Source organism: Neomonachus schauinslandi, chromosome X, assembly GCF_002201575.2.
Source record: "Neomonachus schauinslandi chromosome X, ASM220157v2, whole genome shotgun sequence".
Lineage (NCBI taxonomy): Eukaryota > Metazoa > Chordata > Mammalia > Carnivora > Phocidae > Neomonachus > Neomonachus schauinslandi.
The window spans coordinates 110449643-110473672 of NC_058419.1; the positions used below are offsets into that span (position 1 = coordinate 110449643).

The window sequence follows — 24030 nt, forward strand, 5'->3', positions numbered from 1 at the left end:
CAGGTCATGATCCTGGAGTCCCGGGATCGAGTCCCGCATCGGGCTCCTTGCTCAGCAGGGAGTCTGCTTCTCCCTCTGACCCTCCTGCCTCTCATGCTCTCTGTCTCTCATTCTCTCTCTCTCAAATAAATAAATAAATAAAATCTTTAAAAAAAAAAAGAAAATAGGAGAGAAAAAGAAAGAAGCAATCTAACATCTACTTAATAGGAATTCCAGAGACAACAGGGAAATGGAAAGGAAGAAACTAGGAAAGAAATATCATATTTGTTTTTTCCCACATTTTAATATTTCTGAAATCGAAATGTTTGTTAAAGCCAATGGTGTGACACATTTTAATTGGCTGCATTTTCCTCTATAATGGTACAGTGATAATCATACTCTTAGATTAGATGGAGTACTAAAATACCAAAAAAAAATTTTCCCTAATATGAGGACTGTGAGTTGCTAGATTAAAATGGCCTACTGAAAGCCTGTTAATGAAAACAAACAAACAAAACACCTACTCTCAAGAAGAATCATTATTGTGAATTATCAAACACCAGTGATACAAAACCCTAGAAGTTTTATTGGACTGAATGTGTCTCCCCACAAAATTTATATGTTGGAGCCTAATCCTTGATGTAATGGTGTTTGGAGGTGGGGCCTTTGGGAGGTAGTTAGGTCATGAGGGCAGATGCCTCATAAATAGGATTAGTGCCCTTATAAAAGAGACCCAAGAGAGCTCCCTTGTCCCTTCTGCCATGTGTATGAACCAGGAAACAGATTCTCACCAGACACCAAATCTGCTGGTGATTTGGATTTGGACTTCCTAGGCTCCAGAACTCTGACAAATACATTTCTACTGTTTATCGTAAATGACTTAGTGTATGGTATTCTGTTATAGCAGCCCAAGCGGGCTAAGACAAGCTTTTAAGAGATTTTTAAAATATATAAAGGACAGGGTGTAAAAATAATATCAAACATTTCAACATTGGAAGTTAGAAGACAAGGAGCAATGCCTTTGAAGTGCTTAGTGAAAATGATTTTCAACCAAGATATTTTCAGACATATACCTATTTTTAGGAAGTCGCTGGAAAGTGGGCTCTGCCAACATGAGATGGTTGTTAACAAGAAAAAGACATGAGATTCAGGCAACAAAGGATCCAACATTTTTAAGCACAATGAAGAAAGTTCCTTCACATTGTGATGAATAAAGGGTGCTTCAGAAGACTAGTTCATTCAGTAGGCTTAGAGAGTACTCAGTCCAGATTGAAGCAGACAGATGATTCCAGGAAAGCTGTCTCCAGGGGAAAAAAAATAGAAGTGATGAATTATCCAATAGGTTGGAGTACTGAAAATTCACTTAAGAGGCAGAGTGAGAAGAATTTGTAGGCAAAAAGAAAGCAAATTTTAAAACCAACTGCAAACTTAAGAAGAAAACAGAAGTTGTACACAAGAAATGTAACTAGAGTATATTCCTTACCTTGGCAGTGAACACTGTTTGCATAATCATAATAATATAAAAACTAAATACTAATTTAACCAAAATTTGTGATACGAGTTTTAAGTCATCTCTAATAGGATGTCTAAAGATAATATCTGAAATTGATGAGTCAGGAGGAAGTAGTATAAGGTTATTCTTTTTCCTTTTTTATTTAAATTCCAGTTAACATACAGTGTAATATTAGTTTCAGGTATACTGTAGTGATTCAGCATGTCAGTACATCACCTGGTGCTCATCAGGACAAGTGCACTCCTTAATCCCCATCACCTGTTTAACCCATTTCCCCCCACCTCCCCTCTTGTAACCATTCGTTTGTTCCCTATAATTAAGAACAATGGTGGGCCCCTCTCTTTTTTTTCTTCTTTGCTCATTTGTTTTGTTCCTTAAATTCCACATGTGAGTGAAATAATATGGTTTTTGTCTTTCTATAATGGACTTATTTCACTTAGCATAATACTCTCTAGCTCCATCCATGTCGTTGCAAATGGCAAGATTTCATTCTTTTTGATGGCTGAGTAATATTCCATGGTATATATGTACCACTTCTTTATCTGTTCGTCAGTTGACAGACACTTGGGGTGTTTCCATAATTTGGCTGTTGTAGATAATGCTGCTATAAACATCGGGGTGCGTGAATCCCTTTGAATTAGTGTTTTTTTAATTCTTTGGATAAAAACCTAGTATTGCGATTGCTGGGTCATAGGATAGCTCTATTTTCAACTTTTTGAGGAACCTCCATACTGTTCTCCAGAGTGACTGCACCAGTTTGCATTCCCACCAGCAGTGCAAGAGGGTTCCCCTTTCTCCACGTCCTCGCCAACACCTGTTGTTTCTTGTGTTGATTAGAGATAAATACCAGAGGGGGCAATGAAAAGAGCTGAAAGGGTACCAGGAGCACTAGGTACTGCTGCTTTTTGGTCATATAAGCCTTACAGTACTATCTGACCATCTAACCATAGATAAAAATTTAAGTTAACTAGAATTTAAAGATTTTATTTATTTATTTATTTCACAGAGAGAGAGAGAGATCACAAGTAGGCAGACAGGCAGGGAGAGGGAGAAGCAGGCTCCCTGCTGAGCACAGAGCCCGATGTGGGGCTCGATCCCAGGACCCTGGGATCATGACCTGAGCCGAAGGCAGATGCTTAACCATCTGAGCCACCCAGGCGTCCCTAAGTTAACTAGAATTTAAAGTAAAACTAGTTATAACTGGTATAATCAGGTAAAAATCCACAGAAGACATAAAATTTTGGTATAGGTTTTTAGAAGTAAATGTCAATATTTGGGTGAAGGTATTCTCATGGGACAGTGGTGTAAACAAAAGCCAAAGGGGGAAAAATGTGAGAGGTAGCTAAATCAGGTTTGACTAAAATGATAATCATAAAGGAAAGGCGAATTTCTCCTAAACATAAAATACTTTCACTCAGATCTTCTTGACATATGAAGCTGCCTCTGTGTTGTATCTTGAACATGTCCCCCTCTGTTTTATCTTGAACATGTCCCCTGGTTTCTGTTTGTAGCAGAGTCATTTCATTCTGGCTGGATTGTTTCCTCCTTCACACCTCATCTCTTCTCTCTTCCCTTTGTTCTTTGCCCTGCATTCTGCCTTCTTCCCAGATCCTAGATCCACTTCTCTTCCATCTCCTGAAATTTTAATACTCTTTTCCTTTCAATCCTTTCTTGTCTTCACTCACCTGAAGTAAAAACTTTTATATTCTCCATGTATCTCATAAAATATAAGTACTTTATCCAATTAAATTGATTTCATACCAGAATATAACAGGTAGTCATCACCTTTCTTTATCTCCCTCCCCCAGGGATGTTTGCATATTAATCCATATTTATGTATAATTCATTGAATTTTTCACCAGTTAAATTTTTCACCAGAAATGACTCTGCTACAAACAGAAACCAGGGGACATGTTCAAGATACATGTTTTAGCTGGTGTCGTTTGTTCTCCCTCCCCTGCTGGAGAGACTTGATTATTTTTAGCCTTTATTCTGGTGGAGCTGGGGAGAGACTACCTTTATAGCAGAAGATAGGAGTGCTGGGGCGCCTGGGTGGCTCAGTCGTTAAGCGTCTGCCTTCGGCTCAGGTCATGATCCCAGGGTCCTGGGATCGAGCCCCACATCAGGCTCCTTGCTCAGCGGGGAGTCTGCTTCTCCCTTTCCCTCTGCCTGCTGTTCTGCCTACCTGTGCTCTCTCTCTCTCTCTGTCAAATAAATAAATAAAATCTTTTAAAAAAAAAAAAAAGAAGAGTGCTATATAGTACCTTAAGCCAAGATATCTTCCTGGACTCTGGAATTTCCCTTTTCTCAATTGGCTAGAGGACTCCATGTTCTGCATGATCCATGCTGAAGAAATAGGGAGTCTTTTTTTTTTTAATTAACATATAATAAATTATTTGTTTCAGGGGTACAGATCTGTGATTCATCATCAGTCTTACACAATTCACAGCGCTCACCATAGTACATACCCTCCCCAATGTCCATCACCCACTCACTCCGTCCCTCCCACCCCCCTCCACTCCAGCAACCCTCAGTTTGTTTCCTGAGATTAAGAGTCTCTTATGGTTTGTCTCCCTCTCTGGTTTCATCTTGTTTCATTTTTCCCTCCCTTCCCCTATGATGCTCTGTCTTGTTTCTCGAAATCCTCATATCAGTGAGATCATATGATACTTTCTCTGATTGACTTATTTCCCTTAGCATAATACCCTCTAGTTCCATCCACGTCATTGCAAATGGCAAGATTTCATTTTTTTGATGGCTGCATAATATTCCTGTGTGTGTGTGTGTGTGTGTATGTATACACACACATATATATGTATATACCATATCTTCTTTATCCATTCATCTGATGATGAACATCTAGGCTCTTTCCACAGTTTAGCTATTAGGGAGTCTTGACTGTTTACATCTCCGTAGTCATCCAAGAACCATCATTAAAGCTATTTCTTGCTTACTTGGGAAATAATTCTCTTAGTGGTTCTTACAGTACCAGGCAAAGGTTCTTCTGAGGCTTCAGAATTAAAGGAGATAAATAAGTACCTAGCACAAAGTAAGAACCCAATAAGTGTTCATTTTCCTGTCCTCTTTCTTCCAGAGTCTGATCCTATTCTTTTAGACTATTCACCAGGGATAAAGTATGCCTCTTAGGAACTATGGTGGTATCCAGTAATTTTGTGGCTGACAATAGGCCTGGCCTCAGACCAAATTGTGAAATGAGTTAATTTTCTCTTAACTTGGTCCTTTGACCCTTCTGTTTCTCTTATTATTTATTTCTGGTGACCATGCATACATCAGTTATTTATGACATCAACTTTGTAAATATTATATGACTACAGTCTTTTTTTTTTTAAAGATTTTATTTATTTATTTGACAGAGAGAGAGAGAGCACAAGTAGGCAGAGTGGCAGGCAGATGGAGAGGGAGAAGCAGGCTCTCCGCTGAGCAGGGAGCTGGATGTGGGGCTCGATCCCAAGACCCCGGGATCATGACCTGAGCCGAAGGCAGCTGCTTAACCGACTGAGCCACCCAGGCGCCCCTGACTACAGTCTTAAACACTGCATTTATCAACTCAGTTTTTGTAGCTCTTGTATTATGGTCACATGCGTGATTGTCAAGAATTTGAGAAAGCTTGTTTAAAGTAATAGTGATAAAAATGGCTTATAAAGGTATAGTGAAGATAGTTCATAGATGACCTTAAATGCCAGGTTAAGGAGCAGCACTCCATGAAGGACACAGGTAGTACACTGACAGTGCCTGCATTCTTTACAAATCCCCTGAAGTCGTGATAGGCCTTTAGTAGTAATTTCTTCCACTTGCACACATGCCGTTACTCTAGCAATTGTCCATATAGTAACCCTAAGGCTGCAGTAATGTGTATGATGGCCTTCATAGTATCCAGGGAATTTCACCAGTTCCCAGTTGTCCACTGATTTCCTCCATTTCCTTGAAGGTTCCTTCAGGCTGCTTTAAACCTTGCATTTGAACATCCAAAGTGATACTCGTAGCCATGAGTCCTGCGCATACTTGCACACCTCTTGCAGTCATCGTGGATTCAACACAAAATAAACTATCAAAGGAGAAGCCCTAGCGTAGTAGACAATAGACAGTGAAAAACCCACTCAACACAGGAAAGTACAATAGAGTGCTCATTGGCAGGGAACATTTGTGGAGTGGTACATTGACAGCACTTACTGATTAATTGTGTAGAGTATTGTCTGTTGTTCTCTCATTGGCTGAGAGTATATTTTAGCACTCAGAGCATGGGAAAAATATAATCTAGTACATGTAAGTATATACCACTTAGGAAAATATTTCTGAGATAAATAGCATTATAATTAGCACTGCATGGTGGCATTAAATCGAGTATGTGTATAATTGGCAAATTTTCCAAACATGTAAGGTTTCCCTTTGGTACATTTTTGGCTCTCTTTCAGGGCTATTTTTTCACTTCCTAGTGTCCCTTTCATCCATGCATAAGAGCTTTAAAAAAAATAAAATCTCCCCCCTTTTTTCATGGCTTGCCTACCTCATATGGTGCCTCTGATCCAAAATTGCCTCTCCTCAGCTGCAGTCTACACATTTTTTTCAGTTTGAGTGATCTGATACACAAATGGAAAGAGAGCAAACTGATTTGATTAAGTTCTGTTCAAGTATGACTGGTTTATTGAGTCAATCTGAAATACTGTCATATATTGAAAGTTGTAACCTCTTTACTTACATGAGGGGGGAAAAATGTGGCTAGATTGACAAGCAATACTACCTAGGATGTATTACTGCTTACTGCAGTATTCCTACCTGGGGCATTGGTACAGCTGCCCCCTTGCCCTCTCTCCATGCTCGTAGGAAATGGTGCAAGGGGTCATTGAGACGGGACCTTAGAAGGAACCAATCTCAGTGCTCTAGGAAGCCACTACCATTTGCTTAAGGTTGGTGATATTTCCTATCTCTAATTTAAAACCATAGAACTTTAGCACTTTGCAACATTATCTACTGATGGACGTGTGCTAGAGAGTAATTCTTCTGTACTTAAATGGAAACCCTTAGATATTAAACCCTTCAGTACCTGAAAAACTGATCCATACAAAAAATCATATCCAAAGGACTCATTTCAGAAAACATGTTCATTTTAAGTTTCTATCCTAGGGGTTGACTTTTCTCCAGCATGGTTCTGCTTTCATGGACTTAAGAAAATGGTTGATAATTGGGTTTGACCAGGGTTGGGGTTTTGCCAGACAAATATAATGTATGCTGTAGAAAAGTGTTCAGGAACTCTGCTATGGACCCTCTACTGTCTTCTGGGTCTTATCACAAGTTTTAGCACTTCCTGGTTTCTGACTTAAGTCAGCCACTGGCCATACATAATACACACTCCTTCCCCAGATAGACTTGCCTAGTTATGCTCCCACCAACATCACAGCCATTCTGACTTTCAAGAAAGTATGAACTTGAGCAACAAGTTCCTTAACTTCTCTTTACCACGCTCAGTTTCTGCATCTGTAGTATGGATAATAGTACTTATCTCAGTGTAGTGAGATTTAACTGAAATAATTTCATGTAAGCACAGTGCTTAGAATATAGTATGTTAAATGATATTGTTAGAATTATACTTGAAAGAAAGAAAAATTTATTAATGAATGAGAATTCAAATAAAGGAATTTATTTCAGTGAAAGACGCTGGAAAAAGAACTACAAAGTAAGCTTCTAGAGAGCAAGAAGAAGGAATTAAATACAAATTCCAAAAAAAGTGAATGAGAAAATGGGGTGGGGGGAAGCAAATATACAACATTCAGAAAGCAAAATGCGATACAGCCACAGATAGGAAAGAGTTTAAAACATCTTAACAACAGAAATATTTATAGGTGAAATGATATAATATCTGGGATTTGCTTCAAAATAATTAATTATGGGAATGAATTATGGGAATAATTAGTTATGGGGGGAAGTGAGTGTATGAAGCAAGACTGGCCGTGAGTTGGTAATCGTTAAAGGTGAGTGATAGGTACATGAGGGTTTGTTATACTCATCTGTGTACTTTAGATATGCTTGACATGTTCCTTAAGTTTAAGTTTAAAAACATAGAATACTAAGTGTAACTGTATACTAACATAAAAGTCTTGCTGAAATGTGGTTTTCTAGGAAAATCTAAAGATATCATTTAGGAAGGGATAGAAAAACTGAATATACCAATAACAAGGGAGAAATTTAAGGCGTTAAACTCTCCGCCTTCCAACTACGGTGCCAGGCCCCTGTGACTTCATGGAGAAATCTTTGAAACTTTCAAGAAATAGATCATTCCTGTAGTCTTTAAATTGTCCCAAAGCATAGGAAAAAAATTTACATTGCCTTCTAGTTTGTTTTATAAAGTTAGCATAGCCCTGAAAATGAAAGTTAACGCACAAAAGGAAACTGCCGGTTTAACTTACGAATATAGATGCAAAAATCCTTTTAAAAGATTACAAATCAGGGGCGCCTGGGTGGCTCAGTTGGTTAAGCGACTGCCTTCGGCTCAGGTCATGATCCTGGAGTCCCGGGATCGAGTCCCGCATCGGGCTACCTGCTCGGCAGGGAGTCTGCTTCTCCCTCTCCCGCTCCCCCCTCTTGTGCCCTTTCTCTCTCTCACTCTCTCTCTCAAATAAATAAATAAAATCTTTAAAAAAAAATTAAAAAAAAGATTACAAATCAAATACATATATTAAAACAATGGATTTTTCCCAGAAATACAAACATATCAGGACATCTGTTGATCTACATTATCAAATCGTTAGGTCAAAGGAGATAAATTAAGTGACTATATTAATAGATAATAAGACATTATATAAAATTGACTATTCATTCCTCTTTTAGTAAAGAGGAAGTAATCTGACCTTAACATGATAAAATAATGTCTAAAACCAAATATTGACATTGTATCTGAATGATTTAGTGAGTATATTCCCAAGTCATCATCAAGTAGTGTTTCTTAGTGCCTGCTTTATAGTCCACAGACTGAGAAATTTGGGTTTTGTTCTGTGACAGGAAACCATTGAAGAATCTGAGGTAGGGGCATGACCCAGTCTGATTTCTGTTTTAAGATTATTCTGGCTATATATTAAGCCTCACCCATTCCTTTTCCCACTGCAGTAGCAGAGTTGACACAGACCATATGGCCTGCAAAGCCAAAAACATTTACTGTCTGGCCCTTTACCGAAAAAAAGTGATAATATGTATAGTACGGTTCAAGTGTGGACGTGTGTGTATACAGAAAAAGACTAGAAAGATAAGCACCAAAATAGTGATTTTTTCCTTTGTTTTTCTCCTTGTTTATTGTTCAAGTTTTCTGTAATGGACATGTATACTTTTTATAATAAAATTTACTTTTTGAATAAGATAAACATTAAAACCAGTAAGATATAAGAATAAAGAAAGATTAGCTGAAATTTTAGTAAGATAAATTTCAAGAAAGTCAAAAGAAGCAGGAAAAATATAAACAATAATACCTAGTTCCATGCACACAGCCACACAAGTAGTATCCATTTCAGATTTCAGCATATGATACTTCTTACTCAAGCAGCCATTATTTGAATTCCTACTATATGCTCTTTGCTATGGGGATACAAAGATAAGTATGGTGCCTGTTCTGAAGATTAATCTCGTAGGGGCAGTGGCATGTGCTTAAACAGTAATCAGTGTCTTAAGCAATGTACCAAAGGGCCTTAAGCGCTTTCATTTTGGGTTAGGGCTCATCTAACACCCAAATAAAGCTGTTGCTTAGTGCTGAGTTGTAATATGATTATAAGGGATTCCAATCATGTGAACCAGTCTTTTAAACTTTATTTATGGTACCTTTTGATATAGAGAAGTTGAATTTTATAATCAAATCTATACTAATATTTTCCTTTATGGCTTCTGCATTTCCCAGACAGGTAGCCAAATGTCCTAACATTCCGTCAGATGCAAAGTATCAAATTTATTCTTTTATTCTTTTCTGACACTGTTTATCTTTTACACAGCAGTACTACACTGTTTTAATTTAGGTATCATTTCAACTCAGACTTATTTTAGGTTTTGATATCTGAAATACTGCTTCATTTTCTTAGTGTTAATATTAAAAAGCACAGCACACAACAAAATGTGACTGTTAACCTGAGCATCAGTAGTCATTAAAGCCAATTCAAACTAATCCTTTAAATTCAAAAAAGGTTATTTGGTTGCTTCTTAAGTATTACTTGAATAAAGTTGATGAGTGCTGTATACAGAGACAATCCTATTTGTTTTGTACGTCTTAATCAGTTGTGCAGTAACCATTGCTGTTTGCTGCTTCTTGACAGTCTTAAAAGGCATCTCATGTTCAGACTGCAATTTTATGTTAGGTGGTTGTCCTAACCATGCTGCCCTTTTGCAGCATTCTAAGGAGACTTAAATAATTCCTTCTGGGAGATGAACGGGTTGATGTTCTAATGGAAGTTTTCTTAAGTGCTTTCCTTGCTGAAAAATTGAGGCATGCATTTTTAATCAAGAGGACTGCACAATTCCCTAGCAGAATTCAAAATTTTATCTTGGACATTTATTTAGGTTCCAGTTGATTCTAATGTACCTGGTTAAGTAAGGTAATTTTTTAAATTGAGCAGTTTTTTTATTCTTCAGCTTCTGTTAGGTCATTTATAAAATATTGCCATAAAAGGTAAATGCAGCAGGAACATATATAGAACATTATAGAACATAGCTGCAAAAATTTGATACGGCAGGAAGAGCCCTGGCCTTTCATATGGCACGTGTAGCACCTAATGGACACTCTAACATTTGCTCAGTAAAGTAGTGCTGAACTGAGATCTCATAGATAGCTGCATCATCGAATATGTGCCTGCCTTGACCATGGTTCCTTCATCCAGAAAACTAGCTGATCATTTCTGGTGTTTTCTGAAGACTCTTAAGGTTTTGTGTTTTATTTTGTTTTTTTTAATCAATTAACATATAGTGTATTATTAGTTTCAGAGGTGGAGTTTAGTGATTCATCAATTGCATATAACACCCAGTGCTCATTACATCTAGTGCCCTCCTTAATGCCCATCCCCCAGTTACCCCATCCCCCACCCACCTCCCCTCCAGCAACCCTCAGTTTGTTTCCTATAGTTAAGAGTCTCCTATGGTTTGTCTCCCTCTCTGATTTTGTCTTATTTTATTTTTTCCTCCCTTCCCCTGTGTTCATCTGTTGTTTCTTAAATTCCACATGAGTGAAATCATATGATAAATTGTCTTCAGGTTTTGAAAATTCAGTTATTTCATTAAATTTGTATAGGTTATATATACTAATGATTGATGTGTTTGTTGGTTCCACATAGGTTAAATACACATCAAGTGGAGCATTTTCCCATAGCTCTCGATGTTTCTGTCCTTGGGTTTTGTTTAAATGCCACTATTTCTGTGATCATATTTTGATTATTGGCATATTTTAAAAACTATTTTCCAAAATAAAAATACCTTAGAAGAACTTCTAGAGGCTATTAGAGAATGAAATGGAGTAAGGGATTGTCCGGTAACTTAACCTCTCCATTTCCAGTTTGGCTTATATCAGTAAGTGTTCCTTTTGCTCACTAATAACCCAGGGGTTGGTCTTTCTTTTAACTCAGATTTTATCAACTAGGATTTTTAGCTATAGACCTTGAAGTCTTTAACCTGGCCGATAATTGATGTCTATAACCAATGTGAATTTAAATATAATTTACTTCCATTTAAGACAGGAAGAATTTGTCCTTATATCACAATCAAAAAGTTTCTTGCATGTGGTCATTTTCTTCCCATAGTTATGAAACAATGCCTCATTGACAGGGAACACCCATGACTTGTCTACATATAACCTTAAAATAGTCTTGAGACTATCCTTTAGAGTGTGTGTATAAACATTACAAAGGGTAAAATTTCACATGTGCATCAGTGACTTACTATTTTAGTAGTGCTGACTAGTTTCATTTGCTTTTAAAGAGTCGTATAGTTAAGAAATACTGACATTTCTCAGGATTCTAAAAATAATGTTCATTTCACTAGTTGTGAAAATTGTCTAGGTTCCTGGGAACCAGGAGTTAAGAACATTTCAACAGGATTTTGCTATCAGCAAATCTGTTTTGGTTTCCTGTTCTGGCCTCCCTACCTATCAGCTACATAGTGCCCTCGCCATTACGTTTCTCCTTTCTTTTACCACAGGAAAATTGTCAGGACTCTTTTTCTAGCATTTCAGGACCCGCCTGACAGGAAATTTTCTAATTGCCGGAACAGCTGGTAGGAGAAAACTTTGCAGGGGCTTGGCCTTCCCTTTCCAACCTAAGTTTTACGGTCAGAAATTCTTTTATCACCATCATGGTTTCGTAGCCATGTTTAAATTTTTGTCTTTTCGTGTTCGCTCTATACAGGTAAGCTTTGTTCAACTTCTGTAAAAACTAAAATGTTTTAGTTGGAGCTCAGTATAATTATACTAATTAAACAATTATTTCATTTTATATGTTCTTTTAAGAAGCTTTTCAAAATTCAAAACCAGTTTTTAAAGAACTTAAGGGATAGTATTTCTGTTTGCTAAAAGTAAGCCACCTATGTGTATTATTCGTTTCAATTGTATATTTTGTAAATTTATTTTTACATTGGCTTTTTAGTGGTAGAGTAGTTTTTATTTTGCTTGTGTTTGTAATTTTGTATAATAAAACAGATGACAGTAACTTTCAGGATTAAACCAGGCATGAACAAAATTGTGAACTTATTGATAGTTAGGAGATTACTATAATGTAAGCAATATTTTGATGGGTTGGAGAATGTATTGTTTTAAACAGTCAAGACCTTAAAGTCAGACTTTTGTTGAAATTGATTCCTTTCAAATTTTGAAGTTTTTAACCAACTGTATTTAAGTAACTTTAAGTAATTTTATCTAACTTAGAATAGGCACAGTTTTCAAAGCATTACTTTGTTAAAATGTGCTTAGCAAATGATAATTTGCATTTTGTTTCATCTAAAATTCTGCCAAATTAACTCGATATTTTGCCATGAGAATTGTGCTATCCTGCTGTTCTTTAAAGAGAATTTAATTTTTTGATTGGGATTCCCGATTAGGAGAAAACTGTGCTCTCTGTAGTAGTGATTAGGAATGTTAGTCTGGAGAACAGCAATGCTGTTTTCTCAAACGTGGAAGCTGGCTTGGAATACGCTTAGAGAACTTGGTTAAATGAAAAATGCTGAGCATATTTATCATCCATTGGCAAATAAGTAAATTGGGTTTGGTCAGATTGTAATCCAGAATACCTTAAAATGTTGTTGTTGTTTTTTTCAGCATGGCTTGAATAACCAGCCTAATTATGTATCACAGCCAAATTTTTATGTATCTTGATCATCTAAAAATTTAACATCTCTTTTTAAAATTAAAAACTGTATGTTATAGAACCTTAGGTTTCTGTATACAGATTAATACTTGAATTTTGAATTACATTCAAGAGGCAAATGAAGTATACATTTTTCATTTGTAAGGTCTTCTTTATGTTAGGCCAAAAAATAGTTACATATCCATGGTTAGAAAAGATTTATTTATTAGTTTTTACCAAGGAACATTTAAATAATTTACTTCAAGTTTCATCCGTATTTTCTGACATTCAAAACAATTTAGAAAATACAAATGCCTTAAGAACACACTTCCTGACCCAAGGGAGGGCAGGAAAAAGGAAATTATGTATACAAGTCAGGGCATAATGCCAAAAGTTGAATCATTCTTTAAAATCAATTAATATCACGCAGTTTGTTTACTTAATGGTAGTGTGTTACAATATTAGGTTTTCTGTCTCAAATAGACAGCATCACTTTCTGTTCCTTTTCTTTAATCCTTTTACATTTTAAGAACAAAATTGTATCTTTTTCCTCTCAACTTAAAAAGGAAACATTAAGTTAATTTTTTTTTTCCATTAAAGGGTGAACCTTAAGGACCATTTAAGAAGGAACCTACAGACCTCTTGATGGTCCTGGGAAGCAAATGAGGTGGCTTTCTGTGTGACTGGATGAACACCAAAAGATCCACCTGCCCATGAATTTCCTTCTGCCATTTTTCTGTGATGTCTAAAATGACATCCTTTACAGAATTCCTAAAATTATATATTTGTTAACTGAATTGACCTTGTTTTTTCTATCATGGGTCACATCTCAACAAGTATTTATCCAGTAATAAATCTTTGAAACCCTAAGTAAATTCTTAGAGGGCAGATACTCTTCTTTATCTTAGTATCTCTAATACCTAGCACACTGCCTGGTTCATAATCTCAATTGCCTTCTAACAAAAAGGAATGGGCCTAAGAGAATATGTTACAGATCAGAAACATTTCCATTAGGACTAGGCAGTTAGGAAGAAGCAGAAGCACCAGAGTCTCCTGAGTTTTAGTCCCCTCTTGGACCTGTTCTTCTCTTCCTCTCTGATCCAAACACTGGTCTCCGTGTGTGCTCCCACACTGGCCTTTGCACTGGCTTGTCTCTGCTTGAAATGCTCTTCCCCCAGATAGTTGACTCCATCACGTCTTTCTGGTCTTTACTCAAATAGCACTTTTTCAGTAAAACCTGCAGTGATGGTTTTATTTAAAATTGTAAGCTCTCCTTTTTATCCCTGCACTTCTGATCCCTCTTACCGACTTACTATCTTTTTCCCATGGTATTTATCTTATTCTAACATGAATATACCTATTATTATTGTTTGTTTTCTCCCCCAAACGCCAGAGATTTTAGGTCTATTCCATTTATTATATATCTCAGGCATCTAGAAGAGTGCTTGGCATGTATTAGGTACTCAATAAATAAATGTTTAAATGGATGAATGAATGAATTCCCATATATAGCTTCAGGGTATTGAACATCTAGGCTGGGGGTGGGAAATACCTGAAAGTGATGGGGTTGTAGACAGATGATACAGGGTTGTGATGGAGACCAGCCGCCAGCCTCACACTTTTACCTACAGCTAGAACTTTACTTATCAAATAAACGTAGACTTTGTAAAAATAAAATACAGAATTTACCATAAGTTTTAGAAATACACAGTGTAAGTTTTTCATGATGATGAATGGGCAGCTATCCATGTATAATTTAAAATATACTTGTACCAGAGAATGTAAAAATATGTGAACCTCACAGGGGAATAATGGATATAACTTAAATCTGTGCTCAACTTCATTGACAAAATTCTTTTTCCATAAAATTGTAGTTGCTTTACTGCGTGCTTACAGGCAAAAATACAATTTTACAAACGGTCAAACTGTAGTTCTTTGTTTCCATGTGACAGATTTATTTCAGTTACAGGTGATTTATTCACATGATATGTTTGTCACATGCAAATGTCTGTGCTTGGATTATCAGTGCCTTTGGAAACTTGATATTCCTCTCTGCATCCATCTCATTAGATTCTAGGTATGAGCTAGAAGAGCACATTGTTGCTTTTCTACCTGTTGTCGAAGATTGCCCAAGCATTAATATTATGTCCTAGTTGAACCTCAAATTCATTTCTAAAATACCCATGGTCCCATAACTTGGAAAAACTGGTGACATTAAGCACATTCTGGGCATTAAGATACCAACCAAGGGTATTTTGCCTATTATACTGCTATGGCTGTATAACATAAAAGTAGATAGAAGGTAGCTTGCTAATGTGACTAGTAAAAATTTAAACTTGGAAGGAACAAAAAAATGTGTTGAAAAAACAGTGACGGGTCTTTAGAACTTGGGCCATAGGCCTCGACCTTTTCTTTCCACCCCCAAGCACACTGTTTTGCACTTTCTGAGCCCCGATGTAGAAAAAGACTTTTGAAATTCTCGTTTATATCCTAAAGAGGTTTGGAATGATTGCATCCATCTTGGGGTAAGAGGGTAGGGAGTGGAGGAAGTTGCTATTTTTTTTTTTCAAAGAAACATTGACAAAAGGAGCACTTGCAAATTTATTTTAAAATAAGATTTGCCAGAATAAGAAATTCAGTATGAGGGTGGGAAAATAAAACCAAGGAAGTCTCTCGGAAAATAGGAGAAAAAAGATAAGTGACATACAGGATTCAATTCCAGACATACAATACCTAACTAATAGAGGAGTTGCACAAAGACAAACCCTGAAAAATTGATGGAAGGAAATTTATCAAAAAAAAAAAAATGTTAGAATTCCCCCAGAGGCAAAGAATTCAGATCTTTAAATTATAAAGGCTCACCAACCATCTAGCATTCTAAAGGAAAGAAGACCCATATTTATCTCACTAGTGTGGAATTTCAGAAGTACAAGGATAGAGAAAATTCTTAAAGCTTCTGGAAAGAAAACAGTTCACCTTCCCAAAAATGTGTATCAGGCTAGCATCACCCATTTCAGTAGCAGTCCTGGCTGCTAGAGGGCAATGGACCATTAGCGTCAGTGTTCGAGGCCAGATTGTTTTTATTTTTTTTATTTTTTTTTTAAGATTTTATTTATTTATTTGATAGAGAGAGACACAGCGAGAGAAGAAACACAAGCAGGGGGAGTGGAAGAGGGAGAAGCAGACTCCCTGCTGAGCAAGGAGCCCAATGTGGGACTCGATCCCAGGACCCTGAGATTATGACCTGAGCCAAAGGCAGACGCTTAAAGACTGAGCCACCCAGGCACCCCCGAGGCCAGATTGTTTTTATTCTATAATTTGGTACCAAGCCAAACTATACAAATATGAAGACAAAATAGGCATCTTCGGATGTGCAAGGTTCAGAAATTTTTTTTCCACATTACCTTTCTTAGGAAGTTACAAGGGAGTAATCTAAGAAAGAGAATGATATGGGAAACTGAGAATAGTGGGTTTGACCAGGAAAGCCCTGAAGAGATATCTGGAGGTAATAGCTGTGCAGCAAGGCCTAGAGACCAATCATTCCTGATGGGAGGGTAAGAGAGGGCTCTCAGAAGAATGGGAAGTATGGTAAAGGGTTAAGGAAAAATTAAGACTAATGGTCAGATTAACCTTTCCCTCCCGCCAGGAATGATGGGGCTGTTAGAAACAGGAAAAAAAGAAAAACATGTAAAAAATTTGTGGTCCCAATAGAACTCAAAGTAAAATGTATCATGAATTTAAGCATTTGATGAAGTATTGTTTTAGTTTGGTTTTTTTAAGTCCCCTCAGATTGTCTTGGAAGTCACTGCTATGGGCCCATATAAAAGGAAATTTAATGTACTTTCTAGCCTGCATTTAAACAATATATTGTCATAAAAATGTGAATGCTGGTGTATGGGCCTTTTGCTTTTAAAATCAGGCTGTGGAGACAGTATGAAGGGTTTGGTTGTGGTTACAGGAGAGAATGTTAATTTTCTCAATATTAATAATGTAAAAATATAGCTAGCAGGTTAGGGAAGTTTCAGAGAAAAAACGTACAGGCACTATTTTTTTTTAAGATTTTTTTTTTACTCGTTTATTTGTCAGACAGCAAGAGAGCACAAGCAGGGGGAGCGGCAGGCAGAGGGAGAAGCAGCCTCCTCACTGAGCAAGGAGCCTGATACAGTACTCGAGCCCAAGACCCGGGATCATGACCTGAACCAAAGGCAGAGACACTTAACTGACTGAGCCACCCAGGCGTCCCAGTACAGGCACTATTAACCTCCTTTTATAAAGTGAGGAGTTAGGGGGTGCCTGAGTGGCTCAATAGGTTGTTCCCAACTCTTGGTTTCAGCTCAAGCCTCGCATTGGGCTCTGTGCTGGGGTAGGGGGGAGTCTGCTTGAGATTCTCTCTCTCCCTCTGCCTGTGCCCCTCCCCCCTTGCACACTCTCCCTGTTTCTCAAATAAATAAATCTTGAAAAAAAACAAAACTAAGTGAGGAGTTAGGATTCTATCCAAAACTAATAGAAAAGATGAGAAATTTATGTAAAAAGTAATATAATTATCAAATAGTGGGGAAGAAGATGATGAAAGGGGTATGAGTGAATCCTTCATCTTATTTTTAAATCAGCAGGCATTGTCTTAATAAACCAAGAAATTACCAATGTAAGTGCAAAAGGAACTAACTTTTTTTAAAAGCCTAGGTATGGGGGTGAGAGGAGACTTGCATTTCATCATAGGGCATTTTGTCACTATTTGATTTGTCATCCATGTGCACATATTTAATTTTAAAAACAAAAAGTTTAAGGAACAAGAAATAACCCAGGTTGACAAAAGATTATGTGTAAGGCAATGTTGGGAGATAATACCATAAAACTAAGTGCAGCCATATTGTAGAGGGTCTTACATGCCAAGGTGAAGCAGTACGTTTAATTTAGGAAAATTTAGAGGAGTTTTTGGGCAGTCTGGTCATATGACTGGAGCTATCTCCTTTCAGAAAATGAATTTGTTGAGCACCTGGGTGGCTCAGTTGTTAAGCGTCTGCCTGCGGCTCAGGTCATGATCCCAGGGTCCTGGGATCGAGTCCCACTTCGGGCTCCCTGCCCAGTGGGGAGCCTGCTTCTCCCTCTCCCTCTGCCTACCACTCCCCCTGCTTGTGCTCACTCTCGCTCTCTCTCTCTGTCAAATAAATAAATAAAATCTTAAAAAAAAATGAATTTGTTGGGAGGATGAAGTGGACTGGCAGTGGCACAAAGGGGCATTATGAGTAACCAAGCTAGTTTCAGTTTTCCACAGGCAAGGTAATGAAGAATTGTACCTGGGTGATGCTATTGGAAATGGGGGGGGAGGGAAGAAAAGAAAGAAGGGTATTCCCATTTCCATGTTTGATACACAGTAGATGTTTTAGTGTATGTTTGTTGAATGAAGGGATCAAAGGGAGATTCTGTGTTTTTTGGTAACTTGTTTGACATGAGAGGAAAGGAAGAGTAGTCATCCAAGACAAAATCTTTCTTGAATAGTTACTGCTGTTTATTTTGAGACCCATGACCTGATTGTAGCTCTCATTATGAGAGTAAGACTTGATCCTATATACCTGCTGCAGAATGCAAAACATTTATAATTCAGTGATCCTTCCCTGCCTGTGTTGCATCTTTGTGACACATAATTATAGTATTTTTATGAAATAAAAGATGAAACAATATTGCAGCCTAAAATTACATCCCACTTACCCAAGAAAGAAAACTGATAAGACATTTGGAATGTTATAGAGTATAGTTCTTCACAGCCTCATAATTTAAAGGCATAAATGGCTGTTAGATTCCAGTTAGGCTCTTGAACAGATAGTTTTTTCCATAGTAGGCTGACTGGCACATGCTAGAATCCAACCCATGACCTTGGCCTTTTGAGTTTAAATCTGTAATCTACTAGTCTTTAAAGTGCGATGTGACAGCACTTTGGGTTACAGAAAAGAAAGAGGAGAACTTCTTTATAATTTCATTTCCATGTATAATGTATATAATTTAGTAATACAAAAAGTATATATAATTTTTAAGCCAATAAATGTACAAATACACAAAACAGGTTTTTTTAACTGATGAGGATATGCTACTAAAAGTTCAGAGACATTTCTCTAATCACTGTAGCTAACTGACCCAAGAGAAACAGACCAGTTACAAGGATCAAGGGAGTAAGTGTGTATGTTCCTGTCATTGATCTTGGATGGGGAACCACAGAAGCCTATGACAGTCTCAGTATGGTGTAATGCTATGAGCCTTGTTTTAGAAGTCATTAGAAGTCAGAACCTGGAATTAATCCATAAATCTGCCAGTTATTCGCTTGTGATCTTTACTTAATCTCTTTAAACTTCAATCTGTATTCAAACCGTTTAGCCTTTAAAAGATCTGTCAAATTTCTAGTGATGAATGGGGGAGTCTGTAGAGTATTCTGAGTTGTTTTTGCTTGCTCTGAGGTATACTCCACCCTGTTGTTATCAGCCCTCTCTAACATTGATATGTAGTGAAAGATTTGTTATGAAGCAATAAATATAAGATAAAAGGTGAAAAAGCACCTAGCCAGGCTTGGTACATGGTAGGTGCTTAATAAATATTTGCTGGGTTTTAATCAGTTCCACACATACATTGTTCTTTGAAAATTTTCTTAGAAGAATTTGGTAATTTGCTTCCTGCCTTTCCTAATGTAGCTACAAATAGCTATCGCTCTTGAGCCCCTATACACCAGTCTCATTTGCAGAGAAGGGGTGCACAGGAAGGGGGGGGTAGAGTCTCAGAGTCAAGTAATGCTTGATTCTACGCTAACACCTACTGCACAGGATGGTTGTGAAAAATAAAGGAGATAGTGCATGTGAAATTACAAAATAAAGGACTAAACCATATTAGGGGATTGTTTATTGTTGCCACAGTTCCGAGAGCATCCAAAATGATGAAGCTGCCTAAGTATTAGCACAGTCTACAAACTCTGTCTTACAGAGTAAAATAGTGGGCCTAGATTCCTTTCTTGTCCTATAAGAGCTTTTCTTCCTTTTACTGCTCATTTTCAAAACCTGCCACATTAGTATACCAGTATATCTTTTTGAGAAATCTTTGTAATTCCATATATAGCCAACATTCTATCTCAGAAAATGCTAATTGAGCTCAAACACGCATATGGAACACAACAATAATAAAAACAATGAATTATTTGTGTACAACACATTTCGATTCTATTAATAATACTTAGGCACTAGGAAAAAACATTATAGGCAAAAAAAGAAAAATAGTCTTTGACTGGCTTATATTTCTGGTTTTGTTGGGTTTTGTTTTATTGTAGTTTTTGGCTGTAACATAGTACATGTCTTGATTAAATATCTGCTAATCCCAGAGTGAATAAGTAATTGAAATTCTGTGTATACATACATATATTTTCAACCTTTCTCCCTTTCTGACGCCTTCCCTCAGATATACTGAAGCATCCACTGTCTAACAGTCCTTCCCTTAACACTAAGACCTTCCACTGTTCCATTATGCTGGGTAGTAACTTTTTTCTTGTGTCTAATCCTCCATTTCAAATGTTTAAATCTTTTTTGATTTTGTGTTTTAGAGTTATATCTTTCTCCCTTAGATCTCAAGTAGTCCTAGAAACAGAAAGTAACTTACATATTTCCAACAGAATAAACTTCAGCATACTGATCCAAATGGCCTTGCTGAGGGTAGAAATCTCCATGTTTGCCTTGGAATATTTTTCAACCCCATTCCCCAATAAATACGGTGTGTGTGTGTGTGTGTGTGTGTGTGTAGCATTGGCTTTACCTAATACAAGCACATGTCAGAGCACAGCAAATTACTCTGTTGTGTTTTCAGACCTCTTTACACTCTCTGCCCTCACCCCATGAAACTATTCTAATTATCTCCAATAGGAAGAATGAAGACTTGGAAATACTCAGTGCTAATGTTAAGTAGAGGTTAAATTGGTCTATGCAGTGGGCTGGTATCATTCTCTCTGACATTTAACTTGAAAGTATATTCCTGGGGTCACGTGGCTGGCTCAGTTGGTAGAGCATGCAGCTCTTGATCTTGGGGGTCATGAGTTCAAGTTGGACGTAGAGCTTACTTTAAGAAAATAATAATTTGAGGATTTCTAATATGATATGCTAAATTTATATTTCTTGATTTATAGCTGGAGAAAGTATCTCTAACTCTCTTTTCTCCCTTTATATTTGCTTCAACAGGAAGAAGGCAGTATCAAAGAAATTGCAATCACACATCATGTAAAGGAAGGACATGAAAAGGCAGATCCTTCCCAATTTGAACTTTTAAAAGTATTAGGGCAGGGATCATTTGGAAAGGTAAGTCATGAGTGTGTGTTTTTAAAAAGTTGTTTCTTGGAATTTGTGTGTATTTCATACAGATGGAGAATGGAAATATTTAATGAAATACTACCAATCTCCGTACAAGCAGTGTTTCTCTGTTCTTACATTTCTCACTATTGGTAGTGTGAGAAAGTGAATAAAGTCATTCAAAAGTACACTGGAAATTTTCATAAATTGACAATAATCACTTCATATTTATTTTATCTTCAAGACCATGTGACTTCTCTTAATTGCACTTTGCAAATGATTCAAAATAAAAAAAAAATCCCCTCATACACTTTTTGATACTCTTTTTGAGTCCTCGTGTAGATTTGGAAGGTGATGTTGCCAGATACATTATAACAGTATATCTCAATCTTTCCTTCATAATATCCCTAATACCAGCAGGAAGTGAATGCCTACTCCAAAGGAATTGGGGGGGGGGTGGTGGATTACCACTATGAGTATAAAATTTTGGAGACTTACAGCTCGTCTTTAAAATGAATATAAAGGGGATGCCTGGGTGGCTCAGTCGGTTAAGCATCTGCCTTCAGCTGAGATCATGATCCCAGGATCCGGGATCAAGTCCTAGGTCGGGCTCATTGCTCAGCGGAGAGCCTGCTTCTCCCTCTGCCTGCCACTCCCCCTGCTTGTGCTCCCACATACTCTCTCACTCTCTCTCTCTCTCTGACAAATAAATATTTTTAAAAATAAATAAATAAGAATGCAAAGGTTAGATTCTAGTCAATGATATCCATGTTTGTATTTAATATCAAAAACGTTTCCCAAAGCCACCAACTAAAATTGCTCCTGGAGATGCAACATCTTCATCATTTTTCTTCAAATATTCCCTGTTCCCCTGCTGCATACCTCAGGAGCACTTTCTGTCCTTCATTTTGAGAAGTACAGCATTATGATTACTATTATTTGATCTAACTATTCCGTTTCTCAGTAAGAGGAAGATTCTGAGATTGCATTCAACTTTCACATTGTAATGCTTGCTTACCACCTCCCTGTGAGGAAACATCTGAAGATAATATGGTTTGCAAGCTTCAAAACAACACCACTTTAGCTCCCTTGTGTATTTTAGGGGGACTGTTTATCAATTCTTGGCTAATATAGGTAATTTATTACAGCTGTTAACCTCCTTTAAACCCAAAGTGATGCTTTTATTTCAAATATTGGTTAAGGAGGCAGTAGAATATAATGGCTGCAACTTTGGGCTCTAGGTCAGCCAGACATGGATTTGATTTTTTTTTTCTTCTACTTACTTGTTACATGTGCTTGAACAAGTTACTTAACCTCTTCAAGCCCATTTTCCTCTTCCAGCCAGTCATTAAGTATTGAAATTCCTCAAGGTTCCATTCTAGGCTGCCTTCTCCTCACTTTATACTCCCTACTAATTATTTTCTCTATGCCCACTATCTTAATTATAACCCACATACAGCTGTCCTGACAGATTTCTCTCTCCAATCTAGATCGTGCCTCTAAGCTCTGAACTTTGTCCAGCTGCATATTTTGTTCTCCTCACATGATTCAAAGGCAGTTTAAACTCAACATGTCTACAGCCAAAGTCATGATTTTCCCCTGCCCCACCCCCCCCCAACCTGTCCTGTTTTATTTTTCTCTGCAACTGTGAATGGCATCCAGTTAAGCAAATAGAAACTTGGGAGGCATTTTTGACATGTCCTTCTACTGCCCACCTTTTCTGCTTGCCTCTCCCCACCAATCTAAACTATTGGCAAGTCCTATTGATTTAGTAAAGATTTCTCAAACCATGCCTGTCTTCTCCTTCTCCACTACCACTCCTCTAGCCTGTGCCACCCCCATTTCTCCTTGGCCTATTGAAGGAGGCTCCTAACTGGGACTCCCAAATTTATTCTTTCCTTAAGCCACTATTTACATAACAGCCAACAAGAGCTAATTTTATACTTCAGTAGCTTCCTTTAGCCTTTAGGATAAAGACATACTCTTAAGACAGCTGAGAAGCCCCTTGTTCTGGTGCCTAGCTACCTGAACAACATCACTTCATATATTTTTCACTGTCTGTGTTCTGGCTACATTGGCCCTTTTTTTCAGTCCTTAAGCCCCTGGCTCCATCCCACTAGAAAGCCTTTGCACGTGTGCTTCCCTCTGGGTGAAACACCCCACCGCACTCTTTCCTCATCTTATTAGCGCCTCTCATGCTTATGATCTCAAAGAAGTCTTCTCTGCCATTCTAAGTCATATTCCTCTATTTTACCCTGTCAGAACATTATATACCTCTTCACAGCACTCACCACAATTGCAGTTTTTCATTTGTGTAATTGTTTGTTTATTGGCTATCTCCTCCCCTAGACTATGTGTTCTTTCCATGAGTACAAGGGACATGCTTTGTACCATGTCTCAGCATTGAGCTAGTAGCACAGTGCCTAACATATAATTCTGGAAATAAGTAATGATAAAATAATAGTCCTGACCTCAGAGGTTAGTAGGGAGAATTAAATGATAAAAGGCCAAGCACATAATATCTGCTATGAAATTGTATTATCATGCAGTCATATTATGGGTAAACCCAAATAGATTGGTTTCTTTCCATACATTAGATTTTCAGGGAACACAATATTTAAGTTGCCAGTAGTTAGCATGCATCTCCCTTTATTTCTTTAAAAGTAACTTAAATACCTTACTATAAATAGCAAACATTAAAAACAGGGCGTCTCCTTTCTTACTCATCCTAAAACGCCCGTGTAAGCCAAGGAAACAGGGATGACCTGTCAGAGCTTAGAATAGCTTCATGGGGGAGTTCGAAAGGTCATGAATGCTCTGGCTGGGGAAGATCTGATGGCATCTGGGACCACTGCTGCTCCTGCTACACTTAACTGGTGACCTGCCAGAGGGAACAGATTAAGAGCGCCTG

At 37.4% G+C, this 24030-nt stretch overlaps 1 protein-coding gene across 2 annotated transcripts in view; it reads left to right on the forward strand.

Annotated features, from left to right (window-relative positions):
• RPS6KA3 (ribosomal protein S6 kinase A3) overlaps window positions 1-24030 on the forward strand; it is a 115675-nt gene that overhangs the window by 37343 nt on the left and 54302 nt on the right. For both annotated transcript variants that reach the window (XM_021682226.2, XR_006539380.1), the window contains one exon: window positions 21012-21128. In XM_021682226.2, the coding sequence (XP_021537901.1) occupies window positions 21012-21128 (117 nt within the window). The remainder of the gene's footprint in view (window positions 1-21011; window positions 21129-24030) is intronic.